This window comes from Rhinolophus hipposideros (assembly GCF_964194185.1).
Source record: "Rhinolophus hipposideros genome assembly, chromosome: 5".
In the NCBI taxonomy this organism is placed as follows: domain Eukaryota; kingdom Metazoa; phylum Chordata; class Mammalia; order Chiroptera; family Rhinolophidae; genus Rhinolophus; species Rhinolophus hipposideros.
Genome location: NC_138051.1, coordinates 56,268,807 through 56,284,951, shown reverse-complemented (window position 1 = coordinate 56,284,951; position 16,145 = coordinate 56,268,807). Strand labels below are relative to the sequence as shown.

The window sequence follows — 16,145 nt, the reverse complement described above, 5'->3', positions numbered from 1 at the left end:
AACAAAGCATAGAAATGTGAATAAAAATTACGATAAAATACTATTTTTCATGTATCAAAATGGCAAATATATTTTTAAATAGTTGAGAAGAGGCTGAAGAAATGAGCATTTGATATCTGGTATGTAGCTGTTGAGTCAAAAAGTATGCAATTTAAATTTTGGGATACTGCCCAATTTCACTTCTAAAATCCTGTAACACTTCTTATTAAACATAAAAATGATTTTCATTATTATAAAAGCAATCCATGTTTATTATGGAAAAACTGGAAAAGACAAGTTAAAAGAAAATGAAAAATTCCTAACCCATAACCCAGAAATAATTTTATTTTTTTCTTATACCTGTGTATCTTATGTAATAGGTGGAGAACAAATGTTTAACTTGAACTTAGAATAGAAGGTAGAATTCCTTTCAGGGAGAAAATAACCTTTGTTTAGGAAAATTCTATGATGGATTTGACAGGTATGTAAGAGAAAGGCCAAAGATTGGGCCTTGTGGAAAACATTACTAAGTTCACCAATATCCGGATGTGTGTGTATGTTTGTGAGTGTGTGTGTGTGTGTGTGTGTGTGTGTGTTAGAGAGAGACAGACAGAGAGACAGACACACACACACACACACACAGAGACAGAGAGACAGAGAGAGACAGAGACAGAGACAGAGACCATTTTCAAAACAGAAAACAGGCAAGAGTTGCATGCACTTTCTTTTCTTTTCAGTACTGTGCTGGAGTCAATATGCATATCTCTTCTCAACTCTAAATTCAGTGATTCCATGTTGGTAACTTGAAATTGGCCATAATGAAATTTTTTTTCAATAGTCTGTATTTTAGAGCAGTTTTACATTCGTAACAAAACTGAATATAAACTCTAGAGAATTCCACATACTCCCTGACCCCACACATACAGAGCCTTTCCCATTATTAATCGTCTCGCACTAGAGTGGAACGTTTGCTACAATTAATGAACCTACGCTGACACATCATTATTACCCTGAATCCATATACACTAAGTTCACTCTTGGTGCGGAGGATGTACCATTTTAATACTCCCGCCCACAGTAAGAGACATACCCATTTGCCCACATTCACAGATTATGCAATATTATATGTATTTTATTTCAGCCAATTTAATGATACATTATGTTTAAAATTTTGCATTTCCCTGATAACTAGTTGAGCATCTTTTAATAGCTATTTGTTTTTCCTCACCTGTAAATTGTCTATTCTTAGCCTTTGCCTATTTTTCTACTGGATTTTTTGTCTTTTAATTTGCAGGAGGTCTTTATCTAGTATGGCTATTACTCTTTGACTGTTAAAAAATGTTTAAAATATTTTCTCAGTCTGGTACTTTACTTAATTTAAAATATCTTATGTCTTTTTGACTTCTAGATTTTATATATATCTTGCTTAAAAAGAGATCACACCAAGACTATAACTATGTTTACCTAAATTTCTGTATTTCTTTTAAGTATTTTTTTATTATATTAGTTTCAGGTGTACAAAACATGATTAGACATTTACACCCCTCACAAAGTGGTAACTCCCCCGTCTACTTTCCATTTGACATCATATATAGCTGTTACAATACCACTGACTCTATTCCCTACACTGTATTTACATCCCGTGACTATATGTATGTGTGTGTGGGGGGGGGGTGTGTAGGTAGGTGTGCGTGTGTGTATTTAATTATAGTTGAAATTCAATATTATTCTACTTGAGCTTCAGGTGTACAGTGCAGTGGTCAGGCATCTAACTCCTATGAAGTGATCCCCCTGATAAGTCCAGTGCCCATTTGGCACCCTACATGATCTGTACATTATTGATTATATTCCCCACACTCTATTTCACATCCCCATAACTATTTTGTGACTACCAATTGGTACTTTTTAATCCCTTCATCTTCTCCCCATGCCCCAACGCCCATCCCATCTAGCAACCATCAGCTTTTTTCTCTGTATCTCTGAGTCTATTTCTGTTTTGTTTGTTCATTTATTCTGTTCTTTAGATTCCACATATAAGTAATAGGGTATTTGTTCTATATTTCTTTCTGATCCTTTTATTTCCTTTACATGTAACTCTTTAGTCAAATTTATCACAGTATGAAGTAGAGATCTACTTCAGATTTTTTTCTACGCTGGTGGCCAATCATCCCATCCATATATTTAATCTTTTCTTTACTGGTTAGAAATGTTACCTTTATCAATGAGTAAATTTACACACCTATTAACACACTCCCATGCACACATATATACACAATGCAGACACACAGGTCACTTCCTGAATTCTTTTTCATTGATCTATTCCTGTGCCCAAATTACCTCATTGTTTTAAAAACAGTTTTTTTTATAAACAGTAATTGTCTAGCAGGACAAGTTCCCTTCCCTGTTCATTTTCAAAATTTCCTTAGCTACTCTTATATGTTTCTATTCCAAATGAATATATTATTTTTAAAATCAACAAAAATAACAGATCCATTAGAGAGGACAGATACTTTATAGTCAAACTGCCCCCTTCTTTCACACCCTTTCAGGTGCTGCCCACTTACCTGCTATGATACTCAGCTAGTGGATTTTCATCTTCTACAATTTTCCTGCCTGCAAAGTCAATAGTGATCTTCTTAGTGAGCCGAGAGGCATGTCGAAACTCTCTCAGCTCCTCTTCTCGCTTCTGTAGAGTTTCCCGCTCAATTTTGGACAGCCACTGGTTAGAATCACTGGCAAAGTAATCTGACTCATCATCAATGACTTGGGTCCTTCGAATGCTAAAAAAAAAAGAACACATGGCAATTAGGTCACCTATTGATTACTGGGAAACTGTTTCAAGGTAGCTCACTCTTCTGCTGTCCTAATGGTTATTACCTCAAATATGGATGCCCAAGAATGCTTCAAAATCAGAAGTGAGCGTATAAGTCCTATGTAAACATTTTAAAACCATCAACTGGTTTTCAATATATATTTGGTCCAAAAGAAGAAAAAAATGAAAAAAGAAATAAAAAATAGAACTAGCAAATCCATACACTTGTCTCCTAAAGAGAAGTCAGTGGGCTAAATGACAAAAGTATAGGAGGGTAAAAGCCAAGTTAGGGACATTTTAACACATTGATCATTGAATCAGAAAACAAATTTAGTGTCAAAGGGAAGGAGAAAGGTAAATTATGCCTTCCCATGATATGGCGTTACCTACACTCTCCCAGAGGCAACTTCTTACAGAGTCTCCAAAGCCCAGCACAACAGTTTGCACATGGTAGGTAGGCACTCTTGTATGTTAACTGAATGAATGAATGGCTACAACCGAAACAAGTGGGGAATTCTGCCAACCCAAAGCAACTTTCTAGGGGGTATACTAGCATTTGCCAAAAATAAAAAAATGTTGCAGGGTAGGAACCTCTTGGTGGGAGCCTATCTTACTCAAACACGGATTCAAAACCAAGATGTTGGTCTCCTATGTAGAGCACCTAACTCTTCTTTTCCTGTCAATTTTTTCATACTCTACCCCTAAGAATGTATCAATTGCCAAAATAATGTTTTAATGGACAGAACCTGTGGACTAGACTATTTCTTAGCATTTGTTATTCTAACCATATCATACCTAGTTCTGTCAAACTCTAACAGTTTATCTTTATGTTTGATAGCCTTCTCCAGACCAGACTTAAACCGTAATTCCTGATGAGGAAGAAGGTCCTTGGTAGAGATGTCCCCTTTTCCAGAATTCTCTGTCCCTGAAATTCAATAAAGAAATAAAATGGTGTCAGCCTATAATATAAATTAGTTGTATCACTGTGCAGCAAAGAACAAAATCAGAAGCTCTGCCCTGATGGCCAAGAGCCTTCATTTCAATGGAAAACAAAGAAGTACACAGGTCAGGCTTTATTTGCCAAGCATCAAGCAGTGCTTGACACGTACCATGTTACCCCGAAGATAAGACCTAGCCGGACAATCAGCTCTAATGTATTCTTTTTGGAGCAAAAATTAATATAAGACCTGATATTATATTATATTAGACCTTGCATGATATTATTGTATTATATTATGGTTATGGTTACATTACGTTATATAAGACCCGGTTTCATAGTAAAATAAGACTGGGTCTTATATTAATTTTTGCTCCAAAATACACATTAGATCTGATTGTCTGGCTAGGTCTTATTACCGGGAAAACACCATAATAGGTTCTCAATAAACCTTAAGGTCCATTTCTTCCCTCAAGGAAATTTGGATCACTAAGGGTACCAAGCTGTTTAATAACACAATATGAAAATGACCTACCTGTACATGAAAAACTTTAGGACTGAGTATCACCTTTAAACATACTTTTACATATCAAAAGTAAAAACGAAAAAAAAGAAATTGCAAGAAGGGGATGACATAAATAAAGAGAATTTACTAGATGCTAAGGCACTTAATATATATTATTTAATCCTCCCAATAACCCTGTTAGATAGTTTGTATTATTTTTGTTTCACAGATAAAAAACTGAAGTTCAGAGATGATAAATTTACTGAGTTCACTCAGAAATTAGAAAGTAAAAACAAAATTTAAACTTAGGTCTGTCTAAGCCTAAAGCCCACATTCATTTCTTCACCCATTTCTTCTTATCTCCTTCGTGACAGCATTCTATAAATCTACAGGTCCCAGAAAAGAGAGCCATACATTATGGTAAAACCAAGATCTAAAATTTGTTAGGAAAACAGCTAGTCTATAATGAAGGCTTACCTTCCTTTCTCTTTACCTAAAATTCCAGGGCTGTTCAAAGTTCTGTCAAATCATTCCTTTAAAATTGAAAAAACATGACCAGCCCAGTGGCTCAAGTGGTTGGAGCTCCATGCTCTTAACTCCGAAGGCTGCCGGTTCGATTCCCACATGGGCCAGTGGGCTATCGACCACAAGGTTGCCAGTTCAACTCGACTCCCGCAAGGGATGGTGGGCTGCACCCCCTGCAACTAGCAACGGCAACTGGACCTGGAGGTGAGCTGCGCCCTCCACAACTAAGACTGAAACGACAACAACTTGAAGCTGAACGGCACGCTCCACAGCTAAGATTGAAAGGACAACTTGACTTGGAAAAAAGGCCTGGAAGTACACACTGTTCCCCAATAAAGTCCTGTTCTTCTTATTTAAAGATTTAATAAAATCTTAAAAAAAAAAAAATTTGAAAAAATAAAACAAAGAGAGATTCTTGTAGGCTGAATACAAGAAAAGCACTTAGAACTACCGTTTCTCATAATAATGACCTTAAAGAAACCCTAATTGACAAAATATGGAGACATGTTCAATTTCTTTAATAATTTTTAAAAGTTACAACTATAAAAATTTATAAATTGGAAATATCAAAACTCAATAGTGACAGGTTTGGGGGTACAATATTAATATTGTTGTAGATTGGTACAACATTTTGGTAAAGTAATATGGCAAATACATCTTAAGTGTCAAAAATGATCATATTCTTTAACCCAGTAATCCTATTCTTAGGAATTTATCCCGAGGAAATAAAACAAAAGATACATTAACAAAGGTGACCATTTGTGGTATGTTTCCAACCAAAAGACTTAGAAAAGGGTTGGAAAAAAAGTAGAGTTCCTGTATAACTTTCATTCAGCTTCCCTTAATCTTACATAACCACAGCACAATCAAGCAGTAAAAAATTAACATTAGTACAACACTATTAACTTTATTTGGACTTTATAGACTTTATTTAAATTTCAACATCTTTTCCATTAATGTTGTTTTTCTTGGGATCCAATTCAGGATCCTACATTGCAGTTGGTTGTCATGTCTCCTTAGTCTCCTCCAATCTGACAATTCTTGTCTTCTCTTATCTTTCGTGACCTTGCAAATCTCCTATTTCAACAATTTTAGAATCCATTGGTGGATCTTAACTGTAGCAATTACTACTCAAGTGGTATTCTAATGTGGTATTCTAATGGTGATTTCCTCTTATTCTTATTCCTTCACTGTACTAATTAGAAGTCTTCTATAAAAAAGAGCTGTCCCTTCTCCATTTATTAACTTACACAGTTAATTCAGAATATTAATTTTATTCTTCATGTCATAATCCATTACTATTATTAGTTTCTTTTTGCTCAATGTTATGTGGTTTTAATAATAATTTTCAAAAAAACAAATGCTTATAGAATAAATGAGTAAATAAACTGCATCTTACAAACCAGGATACAAGAAAGAGAAACAATCACAGAAACAACAAAATGTATCTAGCACACAGTAAACCAATCAGAAGATTGCTGCCCTACCTGACATTAGCTTCTTGAGCAATTTCTGGCTCTTGTTTGAGTCACGTTGTAAAATATCCTGTTCTTCACGAGTACATACCTGTAAAGTAATAAAAGAAACATAATCTAATAGTTAAATTATATTGTTTGCTTGATATACCTAAAAAGTAACCTTACATTACACATGAGATATGGTAATAAAAAAATGAGACTGTTGGTGCTTTTTTATCCAGACATGACAAAATATATATATATATATATATATATATATATATATAAATGTAATCTATATAAATATATATACACACATATATAAATTTCCAAATGACTTTTGCCCTAGTCTTTCCATTTCTCCCTACTTTCAGAAACCACACAAAAATACTGATCTCACTTCAAGTGTCCCTGAATGACTTGATAGTTAAAAAAAGAAATCTAACCCATTTTCAAAGATTTGCCATCATTGAGAATATTGGAAAAAAACATGAAACTTTTTTTTAAAAAAAGACCTTCAGTTTTAATAATGAAATCCAAGCCTTACAAGAGAAATTATAAGCAGGTATGTTATTAGAAAAAAGCAGAAAAAGCAAATTACAGTGTCACCAGTGAAAACTAGTCTCCGTTTTACACTATATATATTTTGCTCCTTTGCTTTCGAACATTATAAAATAGTGAATATATTAATCAAAGAAAAAGTTCGGTTTATTATAAAATCACTGCAATTGTAAGAAGGGAAGCAAAGAAGGGGTTACTTAAAAAGTGTCATACTAAGTTTATAGAACTTGCAAGGCTTCAAGGCCAATCTGCTCTACATTCCTCTGTTTCTTGAACTGTTAGATCTTCAAGGGATCTAACAGAAAGCACTGTGCTTCTTAGCACTTGCCACAGTGGCACACAGAGTTCCTGCCAGCAGCTGAAGGGTGTTTCTCTAGAGAAAGCTCCATATGGGAGGACATTTACTGCCATCTTATGAACATTTCTGATGGTAGACATTACATTTTTCAGGTCATCCACTGTCTATCAGCTTGTTCTCTAAGTATATTGAAAAATTAAAGGCCCCACACAAAGCAGTTAGAAAGAGGGAAAAAACAAAGCAGTATTAAATGGATGCCTTCATCAACACCAAAAGCCAGTTTCTGCTAGCCAGCTCAGGAGGCAGAATAAGCTTTGTAGACAAATCATTATGATAGTTGTAAGAGTCATTAGTGCTAAACTCTTTTAATTTTTTAGGTGAAAAGGGCATTGTATGTTTTACCATGCAGACATGGTGTTGAAGCATGCAGTGACAACCAATACACTTTGATGACACTTTATTTTTTTATATAAAAGTCTATAAAAATTTAGAGTAAATGTATACACATTTCTTAATACCAACAACAAGAATTGAGATCCATTACTGCGAAACTCTTGAGGTCACTCCAATGTCACTCCCTCAGACAATGCAGAGCTATAAGGAGGTGTCCTGGAAAGAGAAGCTTTAAGGATTAAGGATTATGTCATAATGGTTCTATTCCCCTGGGGATATGAACCACATATGAAGACTGACAAAAAATTTCGACATTTTAGGCCCTAGAGTTTTCTTGAATTGAAATTAATCTGTACAAGACGTGCATCCTTCAACAATGTGTATTCTCAAAACCCTTTTCACTAAGAGAGCTCAGTACTAGGATATAACCTTGGGTTTTTTACTAAAAAATTCCTGCCACTACAGTTTATTGGATATCTTAGGGAAGAAATTTACTATGAAAAACAGAAACTACCGGTACTAGGAATGTAAATATCCCTATTTATTAAACCAAAGCATAGTAAAATAAAATAGAAAATAAACAATTACCAGAGTACCACAGAATAAGCAAGGTCCGGAACCCTCTTGTTCACAGACTATACGCCCACAGATCAGACAGTTATTGATCAGCTTGTGTTTCTGGCCCAGGCAATCACAAGGGTGGCGACCAGGGATCAGGACTGCCAGCTTGTCTTGTCCCTCTTTTGTGTATAAACTGACAAATTTCGTCTTCTTCTTTAAGGAGCTGCTGTTCTCTTGTGCCTAATTGTATAAAAATAGCAGAAATAACATCAAATAATTAATGACAGTGAAAAGAGTTGAGGGGAGAAAAATCTCAATTCTGTTCACTAACAACTGATACACTACTCAGGAACCAGGAAAAAAGGAAGTGAAAGAAATACAAAGTAGTTATAATCAAGGGTCTGAGAAAAGGTTATGCTCTAGAAAAACTAGCTAACATACCTTGCCCAGGACATAGGAGAATCCCAGAATATCAGACTTTCAGAGCTAAAACTGGCAAAGTCCCAGGCAATAAGGGTGACAAATTGGTCACCCTAATTACTAGTAAAGTTAAACATCTTTTTGTATTTTTTTCTTTTGCTTGTGATGGTCTTTGCTCATTTTATTCCACCTGATTAAGAACTTACGTCTCTATTTCTTTAACTTAATATTTTGTAAATTATTTGTAAATTATTAAAAACATTGTGTAATATTTTTCCATGTCTTTTTTTTTTTTTTTTTGCATGATCATCACACTCAGAAATTTTGATCATTACTCTTCCATCTTAGCATCATTAACTATTGCTTTCTACTGGGAAATTTAGCTGGTCAAGTTGTCTGGATTATAAATATTTCTGCTTACCTCACAGGGCTACTTTGATTATCAAGAGAGTACAAAAAGCTCTAAAAGCTAAATGATGAGAATAGTGGTGGTGGTGGTGGATGGCCCAAAATAGGAACATTCTTAATAAAACATAGAATTGTGTATTTGTTTAGTATAAACCCGCAAAAAAATGTCAAAATTGAAGCCCTGGTGCATTTCATTCAATATTTTCCATCATATATATGATCTCTCAATCTCATCTCTAAGCAAATATAATACTTATTTAATCAGGTTGTCAAAAAACTACTACACAGAAAATAATTATCACTTGCTCTTCATGAAATTCATGCATTTGTTGAAAAACTGCCATTCTAGACCAATTTGTATACTTTTCTCTCTGAAGTGTATCATTTTCTCTTTTCCACATAGCCAGAAAAAAATTCATCGTGTAAGCTCTTACCTTAGCCAAATCAAAAGGTGTTTTGACCTCTATGGTTGTGTCAGGTTCAGCAAATGCAGGAACTTCCTGTCTGTTTCTCCCTTTCCGCCTACCCTTCTTCAGCTGGTCTCCTGATCTCTGCCCATCTAAAATTTCTTTAAAGAAAAAAACATATTGTAACAGCTATATAAGATGTCAGTGGGGTAGTAGCTTGGGGGAGGGGGTTATCACTTTGTGAGGGGTATAAATGTCTACTACGTTGCTTTGTACACCTGAAACTAATAAAAAGAAAAAACCCTGAAAAGAAAAAAACTATATACAGAGGGTACCAAAAAAATGTGTACACATTTTAAGAAAGGAAAAAACTATTAAAATTGTAATAATATATACTGATAACAAAAGATGAATACAAGTCATGTTTGACTTCTACAATTACAAGAGGTGCTCAAAGTGGTCACCATCAGCGTAATTTTAATATAGCTTTTGCCTTTCTTAAAATGTGTATACATTTTCTTGGCACCCTCTGTATATATGTACATAGATAGATAATGGTAGGATTATTGGTGAACTAATAGCTAATAAAGGGAAGGTGATGCTTTATATTCAGAGTCAAGATATGAAGTCACGCAGGTTTGAAAATTATCTTTTCCTCTTAAACCAGAGTTAAATTTAAACCATCATCTTCAAGATTGCAGTTAATGATAAAGACTATTGGCTAGAACTAAGAATTCAAATTAAAATCTGGTATTTTAGATTGTATAAAAACAATGGCTTATTTAGTTTGGTGCTCGGCTTTTCTGTTTAACTAGTTACTCTAAATGCTACTCATACTAAAATTGGTCAACATTTACCTTCATCCAGGTATGCACATAACTAAAAAGTCTTTCTTCAATCCATGTGTAAAATTTTCAAATTATTCCGAAGCCACATTTGCAAACAGGTATTTTGTGATATTTACTAAATTGAAGAAGCCTGCACTAAAACAATATTCATTACAAACTGAGAAGAACTAAACTAGGAATATGTATATATATTCTTCTGCCTAAGTTAGCTGTGAGGAAATGGAGTGACAGAAAATACCAGGTCCTATAAGCCAGCCCATTTACCAATATTTCAACTTATACTTAATTACATTAACTAAACTTACCATCTTTTTTGAAGGACTGTTGCAGAGCATCAGAAACCAACTCCTGATCATTCTTTTGCCACTTGTTTATAAGCTCTTCTATGAATTGACCTTTTTTGCCCTCATTTCCCTGAAGAAGGTCAGTAACATACTCTCGTACCTCTTCAGCACTCTCAATTGACAAAACATACCTCAGGAAGCAAAGACATAAGTTGTTAAAACAAAGCTAGCTTACAGTATGATTTTCAACAATCATAACAGTAAAAACCACTAATTAATCCATTGGAGTGTTTTCTTTGAGCTAAATTCTACACTAGATGTTAGGGATATAAGTTTTATCAGGACAAAGACCCTGACCTTCAAGCAGTTCATAATCTAACCTTCATATAACCTTGTATTTCTAGAATCAAACCAGTACTTTGAAGATAGGCTTGTGGGGCTACCCTTAACACAGCAATACTTTTTTATTAAAGTATAGTTGGCGGAATACTTTCTATAACTATACATCTGCAGTCATATTTTCATAGAAACAATACAGATTACTTAATCTCTATTGCCAAACCTAAAATTTCTCTTCATTTCTGCTAAAAATATGGATATATACTACAATCTAACCAGTTATTGATTTAACATTCTTAAAAATTGTTAACTCAAGATTAGCATCACATCCAAATAAGCAGATCTACAGGTATACCCGGTTTTATTGCGCGTCTATTTGCGCTTCACAGGTGTTGCATTTTTTACAAACTGAAGGCAAGACCCTCCCTCAGCAAAATTATGACTCGCTTTATTGTGATATTCACTTTATTACAGTGGTCTGGAACTGAACCTGCAATATCTCCAAGGTATACCTGTATTGTAAGGAAATGTTATACAGGGTTCCTAAAAGCGAAATGGGATGGGAGTACAAGTCAGCACAACTTTCCTAGAAATCAATCAGCCAGTATATTTGAAGTGCCTTAAAAATAATCCAAAAATTCCATTTATAGGATTCTATATGAAATAAGAGACACAGGAAAATTTATGCAAAAAAGTTAACTGCATCATTATTTGAATTAGTGAAAAGGTGGAAACTATTTAAAACATCTATTGATAGGAAAGGGGCAAATGAACTCAAGTTTTTGGACTTTACAAACTGTAATATGTCACCACTAAAAGTGAAATTTTTGAGTAATTATCATTGACCTGAGAAAATGCTCTCACGTAATGGTTAAGTGAAATAGTAGGATTGACTGTAAAGCACATGATCCCAGTGGCTATAAAAGGAATGTGTATATATATACATACGCTTATGTGTAGGAAGAAGGCTAGAAAGTTATACACCAAAATGATTACCACAGAGTGGTATGATTAAATAGAATTTTGGTTTATTTTTTTCTTTTTTCCACTACAATGAATATGTTTTGAACATCTATTACAATAATCATAGGAAAAAACACTAACAGAGAAATGATGGTTATCTCTGGATTGTGGTACTATTGTAATTTTAGTTTTCTCCTTTATTCTTTTATGATTTTTTTAGTTTTCTACAGTGAATATGTCAATTAGAGAAAAAATAAGTGAAAAAAATTACTTATAAGTTAAGATACTGGATCATGAAAGCATCCTAAGATCTGAAGAAATTATAATTCAGACACTGGTGTGGGATATAAGAACAATAATGCTATATCCTTTAAAACATCATTCAGTTGTCCCATGGTTGGTAGTATATGTATTGCGTTCTTTTCCTAATGGGGGTGGATTTACCTATAGAGTTATTACCTACAGGTAAACAAACCTGTGTCTTCGGGCGTCATTAAGAGCATCTTCTAAACCATCATAGCTTTTTAAAAAAACGAAACCTGTTTTTCAGGACTTTTATAGCTTAATCAACTTCATCCCCAAACTTACCAGCCCCCATTAAAAAAATTAACTGCTATCAAGAACTCAAAGAGGTGCAAGGAACCTCAGGGGATCATTTAACTCTGGAGTATTCAAACCACTAGGGAAGTATTAATAAAGAGCTCCAGAAATATTTGAATGTCATTTAAACTATTTTTAAAAACGTAATAAAGAACAACATACATCCAAATGTGTTATATAGCAAATCTTATTGAAGCAGAGTCAACCAAAACATGAATACATTGTGGAACAAAATATAGTTTGCTAACTCCGCATGCAGATCTTAATGTGTCATTTGGTAGGATGGTAAGAGCTCTGTATTTAAAAAAAAAAAAAATCAGGCCACCCATGTCAAATTGTTCAAGTTGCCAGACTACTACAATACACCTGGATAATTCTCAAATACCAGGCACGGCACAGCATACTAAAACAGCAAATGTTTTCATCATGGCATCATAGCCTGTTGTCAACAACCAGTAAAAAGTGGTTCAAATGGTATTATAGGTAGTTTTAGTGCTTACTTTAATTTTGAACAATTCTTGTTTAACTTATATTCATGAATTTTAAAAATGCAAGCAGGTGTTTAGCCATACTTAATGCCTCAACTGTAAAACAAATTTCTGATCACTCCTCTTTCAAGGGTGTGAATAAGTTTAGCTAAGGAAAATCTGAGGCTGTAATATGAGCTGTTAAACTGTAATCTATAAGAATGAAAATATTCCTGACACTGTGTAAGCAGACAAAACACAATTGAAATGAGACTGAGAAGACTGTACCAATCCATACTTCATTGTTGATTCATCAAAAATAGCCTCAAAAAACATTTTTTTTTAACTGAATGACTTTTTTCTGTTTGATATCTTGCAAAGTCTTACTTCATTTGACAGCATTCCATTGCTTTAAAAAATGTTTGACAAACTGCTTAACGTGATCTTGCCTTCCAGCAAGGACAAGACCAATCCATACGATTTGGCTGTGTTTGTTTTTGATAGTCTATTCCAGTGTTTAAAAAAAAAAAAATCATTTAAAATAGGCTCTCTTAACTCTTTGCCAACAAGTCTATTTTCTCCCAATCTCAGAAACACACCTAACTTCCCACAAAAGCCCCACAATTGCAATTCAGATTTCAGCACCAACGAACAAGGAATCAAGTCAAAAACATGTTCAGGTTCCTTGAACAAGACCAATTTTTTTGGAAGTTTTTCCCTCTTCCTCAACATGGCGCCTCCACCTAGCCACCCTTTAGTTCTCGGGTGAAAGTCATCCCTTGCAGTAAACCTTCAAGTTTCCCAAATCTTAATGAGAGTCCTTTACTAGCGTACGTGCCCCCACAACACCCTGCACTTCCCCCACTTCAGGTCTCAGGAACCAAGCCGAACCCAAATGCCGCAATTGTCTTTGTTGCCCCAGCACCTGGGCACAAAGTAGCGCCACAAACATTTCTTAAATCAACTGAAAGCAGATATTAAATCATGTCACCATTCCCATTTAATAAGAATCATAAAGTATTAAAGATAACCTCTGCTAATTATTCAGTTCATAGGTGAGGAAACTAAGGTACAGAGAGGAAAATTAAGTTGCTCAACATTCCAAAACTGGTAAAAGAAAATACATTCTGAGTCAGGAGCTATTTGCACTATACAACGCCGCCCGCATTTAAATTCCAGATACACTTTGACACAACTCAGACTGGGCAAACTAGAATGTTCAGAGTAAGGACTTAATAGAAAGCCATTTTTGCCCCTTTGCTCCAGAATCTATAAGGAAACTGGCTCCCGGGACAGCCTTACAAGTTCTTATCAGGGACTTGGCGTTTTCCTAGGAAAAAAAGGCCCCACCGGCCATTGTGGAGCCTGACAGCCTACTTCAGAAACTAAACTATAAAGCCGATTATCCAAATTCGGCGCCTCCAGATGAACAGAAGCCCTTTTATCACATTTTTTCATTCTCATTAACTTTTTAGTCCTCCCCGCTTCCTCGTTCGCTCAGCCAGTGCACATGCCAGATCTCCTTCCCCCCTCGGACCCGAACCGTTCTCACTGAATGATCTCCTCGCTGACATCCAGGCCGAAAGTTTTCTGCAATTGCTGGGTGCACCAGCCTACCAGCTGCTCCCGTGACACCGCCCCAGCCACCGCCATTTTCCCCAGCCGGAACCAGCTGGGTGGAAAAAGCCCCGAGTCCTGCGCTGGACTAGTCCCCTTCGCAACACCAACCTCGCTCGCGCGGGTTCCGCCCGCCTGCGCCGCCCCGCGCGGTCGCACCACCCCAGAACACCGATCCCTCTACCTGTACTGGCTCCTTCTACTTCCCGCTTTCTGAAGTGTTTGCGCTTGCGTCAGAATTTCTGCGCGTGATTTTCCCGCATCTTCAGATGTAGGACTGGCAAATTGGGAGTTCTGCTAAGAAGACAGTACCTATACCTATAAAAACTACAGTTTAGGAAAAAAGAAAAACAATCCGTAACCTGAGGGACCAGCTTTTAAATTGTCCGGTTTTATGTAAAACATTTAAGATAGTACTTGGAAGCTAGAGTAAAGCGCTGTGAGGATTTGCTCTGTTGATAGTGTTTTTATTAATACCACCCCCGTCCCGCTGTAGTCTAATACTAAATTCACGCCGCTAAAACCTCTTTCGATTTAATTTTTTGAGCCGGGTCTTTTCTAGGAGGGCCAAAACAACTCAGCAAGCTCGAGGGGGAGAGAACTTGAATAAAACAGGTGCTGGGATTTGACTTTGAAGACTTTCTACATGAATTCCCTGTATTGATTTTTAAGAAGTTAAAAGTATGTATTTCAGCTGAAGATGACCAGATTTAAAGGTCTTTTGCTATTCTCCACTCCGCTGGGACAGCAGACTGGGGACAATTTGGCCAGATTTTTCTGAAGAGCATAATGTCTTCTGATATATTTTATCAATAAATTTAATTGGCTGGCTTTGTGTTACATTTATATGTTCTTCATTCCCATTAGGCTATTTAGTCTAAGTGATTACATTAATCGGATGTTGTTTCACCTTTGTATGCTAATATTTTCATGGATATAAAATAATCAAAATCACACCGGTGTGTTGATTTACACTGAGTGTAGACATATTCATTGTCTTTGTTATTAATTTGGAAAATATGTGATTTTCCAGCTTAAAAAAATACTCTGTGAATGTTCATTTTATAGTGGGAACAAGTTTTGTTTCTTCATGTGGACGAGGAGAAAAGACCAGCAGATTTTCTGTGCAGTTACAATTTCTGCAGGGACCTGGGACGTGAGTTCAAATTAAGTAATTCAGGCCTTTGTAAAAGCCACTTTAACTGAAAAGGAAATAATGTGCATTAAAGAAGCATTGTGTATCTAGAGGGACATGATAACAAAGAACAAAGGGATATACCCTAGGGCCTATTGATCTTTCTGATAGGAATTTGGCTCTAATCTTAGACTCCAAGGTTTAGACAAAGCTACAAGTAATTTTCAATGCATTTCCTGCTATTATAATGTTAATTTCACCTGTTGTCTAGCTTCTTTATTCTAAAACACAAAGTAGTTGATTCTGTTAAAGTACCATGAGTTCCGAAAGTTCAAGCATAATTTGTTGGAGAGAAACAACGTCGTGCTTACACTTTCAGGGTTGCCTTTCAAGTGAGCATTTAACAAAATCCCAAGGCAAGCTCATCTGATGTTTTATGTATGGTATTCAGAGAGTGAAAATCACTCCCTGGGGATATTGTGAGTAATTAGAAGATAGGCACAGAGTTAGAAAATGAGTTCCTATTCTAGAATTATGCGCGCTCTCTGCCAGGGATGTACCCTTAGTACATTTGGCATATATATATATATTTTTTAACAACTCTGAGACTACACAGGTCTCGGGAAGAC

General features: G+C 35.5%; 1 protein-coding gene across 3 annotated transcripts in view; it reads right to left on the bottom strand.

Moving 5' to 3' along the window:
• TRIP4 (thyroid hormone receptor interactor 4) overlaps positions 1-14,493 on the bottom strand; it is a 45,045-nt gene extending 30,552 nt beyond the window's left edge. The window contains exons 1-7 of one of the 3 annotated variants that reach the window (XM_081048706.1): positions 14,317-14,493; positions 10,417-10,586; positions 9,291-9,424; positions 8,056-8,268; positions 6,246-6,324; positions 3,587-3,716; positions 2,544-2,759 (exon numbers count right to left, since the gene is read on the bottom strand). In XM_081048706.1, coding sequence (XP_080904832.1) covers positions 2,544-2,759; positions 3,587-3,716; positions 6,246-6,324; positions 8,056-8,268; positions 9,291-9,424; positions 10,417-10,586; positions 14,317-14,417 — 1,043 coding nt within the window. In that variant the 5' untranslated portion in view covers positions 14,418-14,493. The remainder of the gene's footprint in view (positions 1-2,543; positions 2,760-3,586; positions 3,717-6,245; positions 6,325-8,055; positions 8,269-9,290; positions 9,425-10,416; positions 10,587-14,316) is intronic. The other 2 variants (XM_081048707.1, XM_081048708.1) reach the window with 2 other exon arrangements.
• Positions 14,494-16,145: the final 1,652 nt, after the last annotated feature.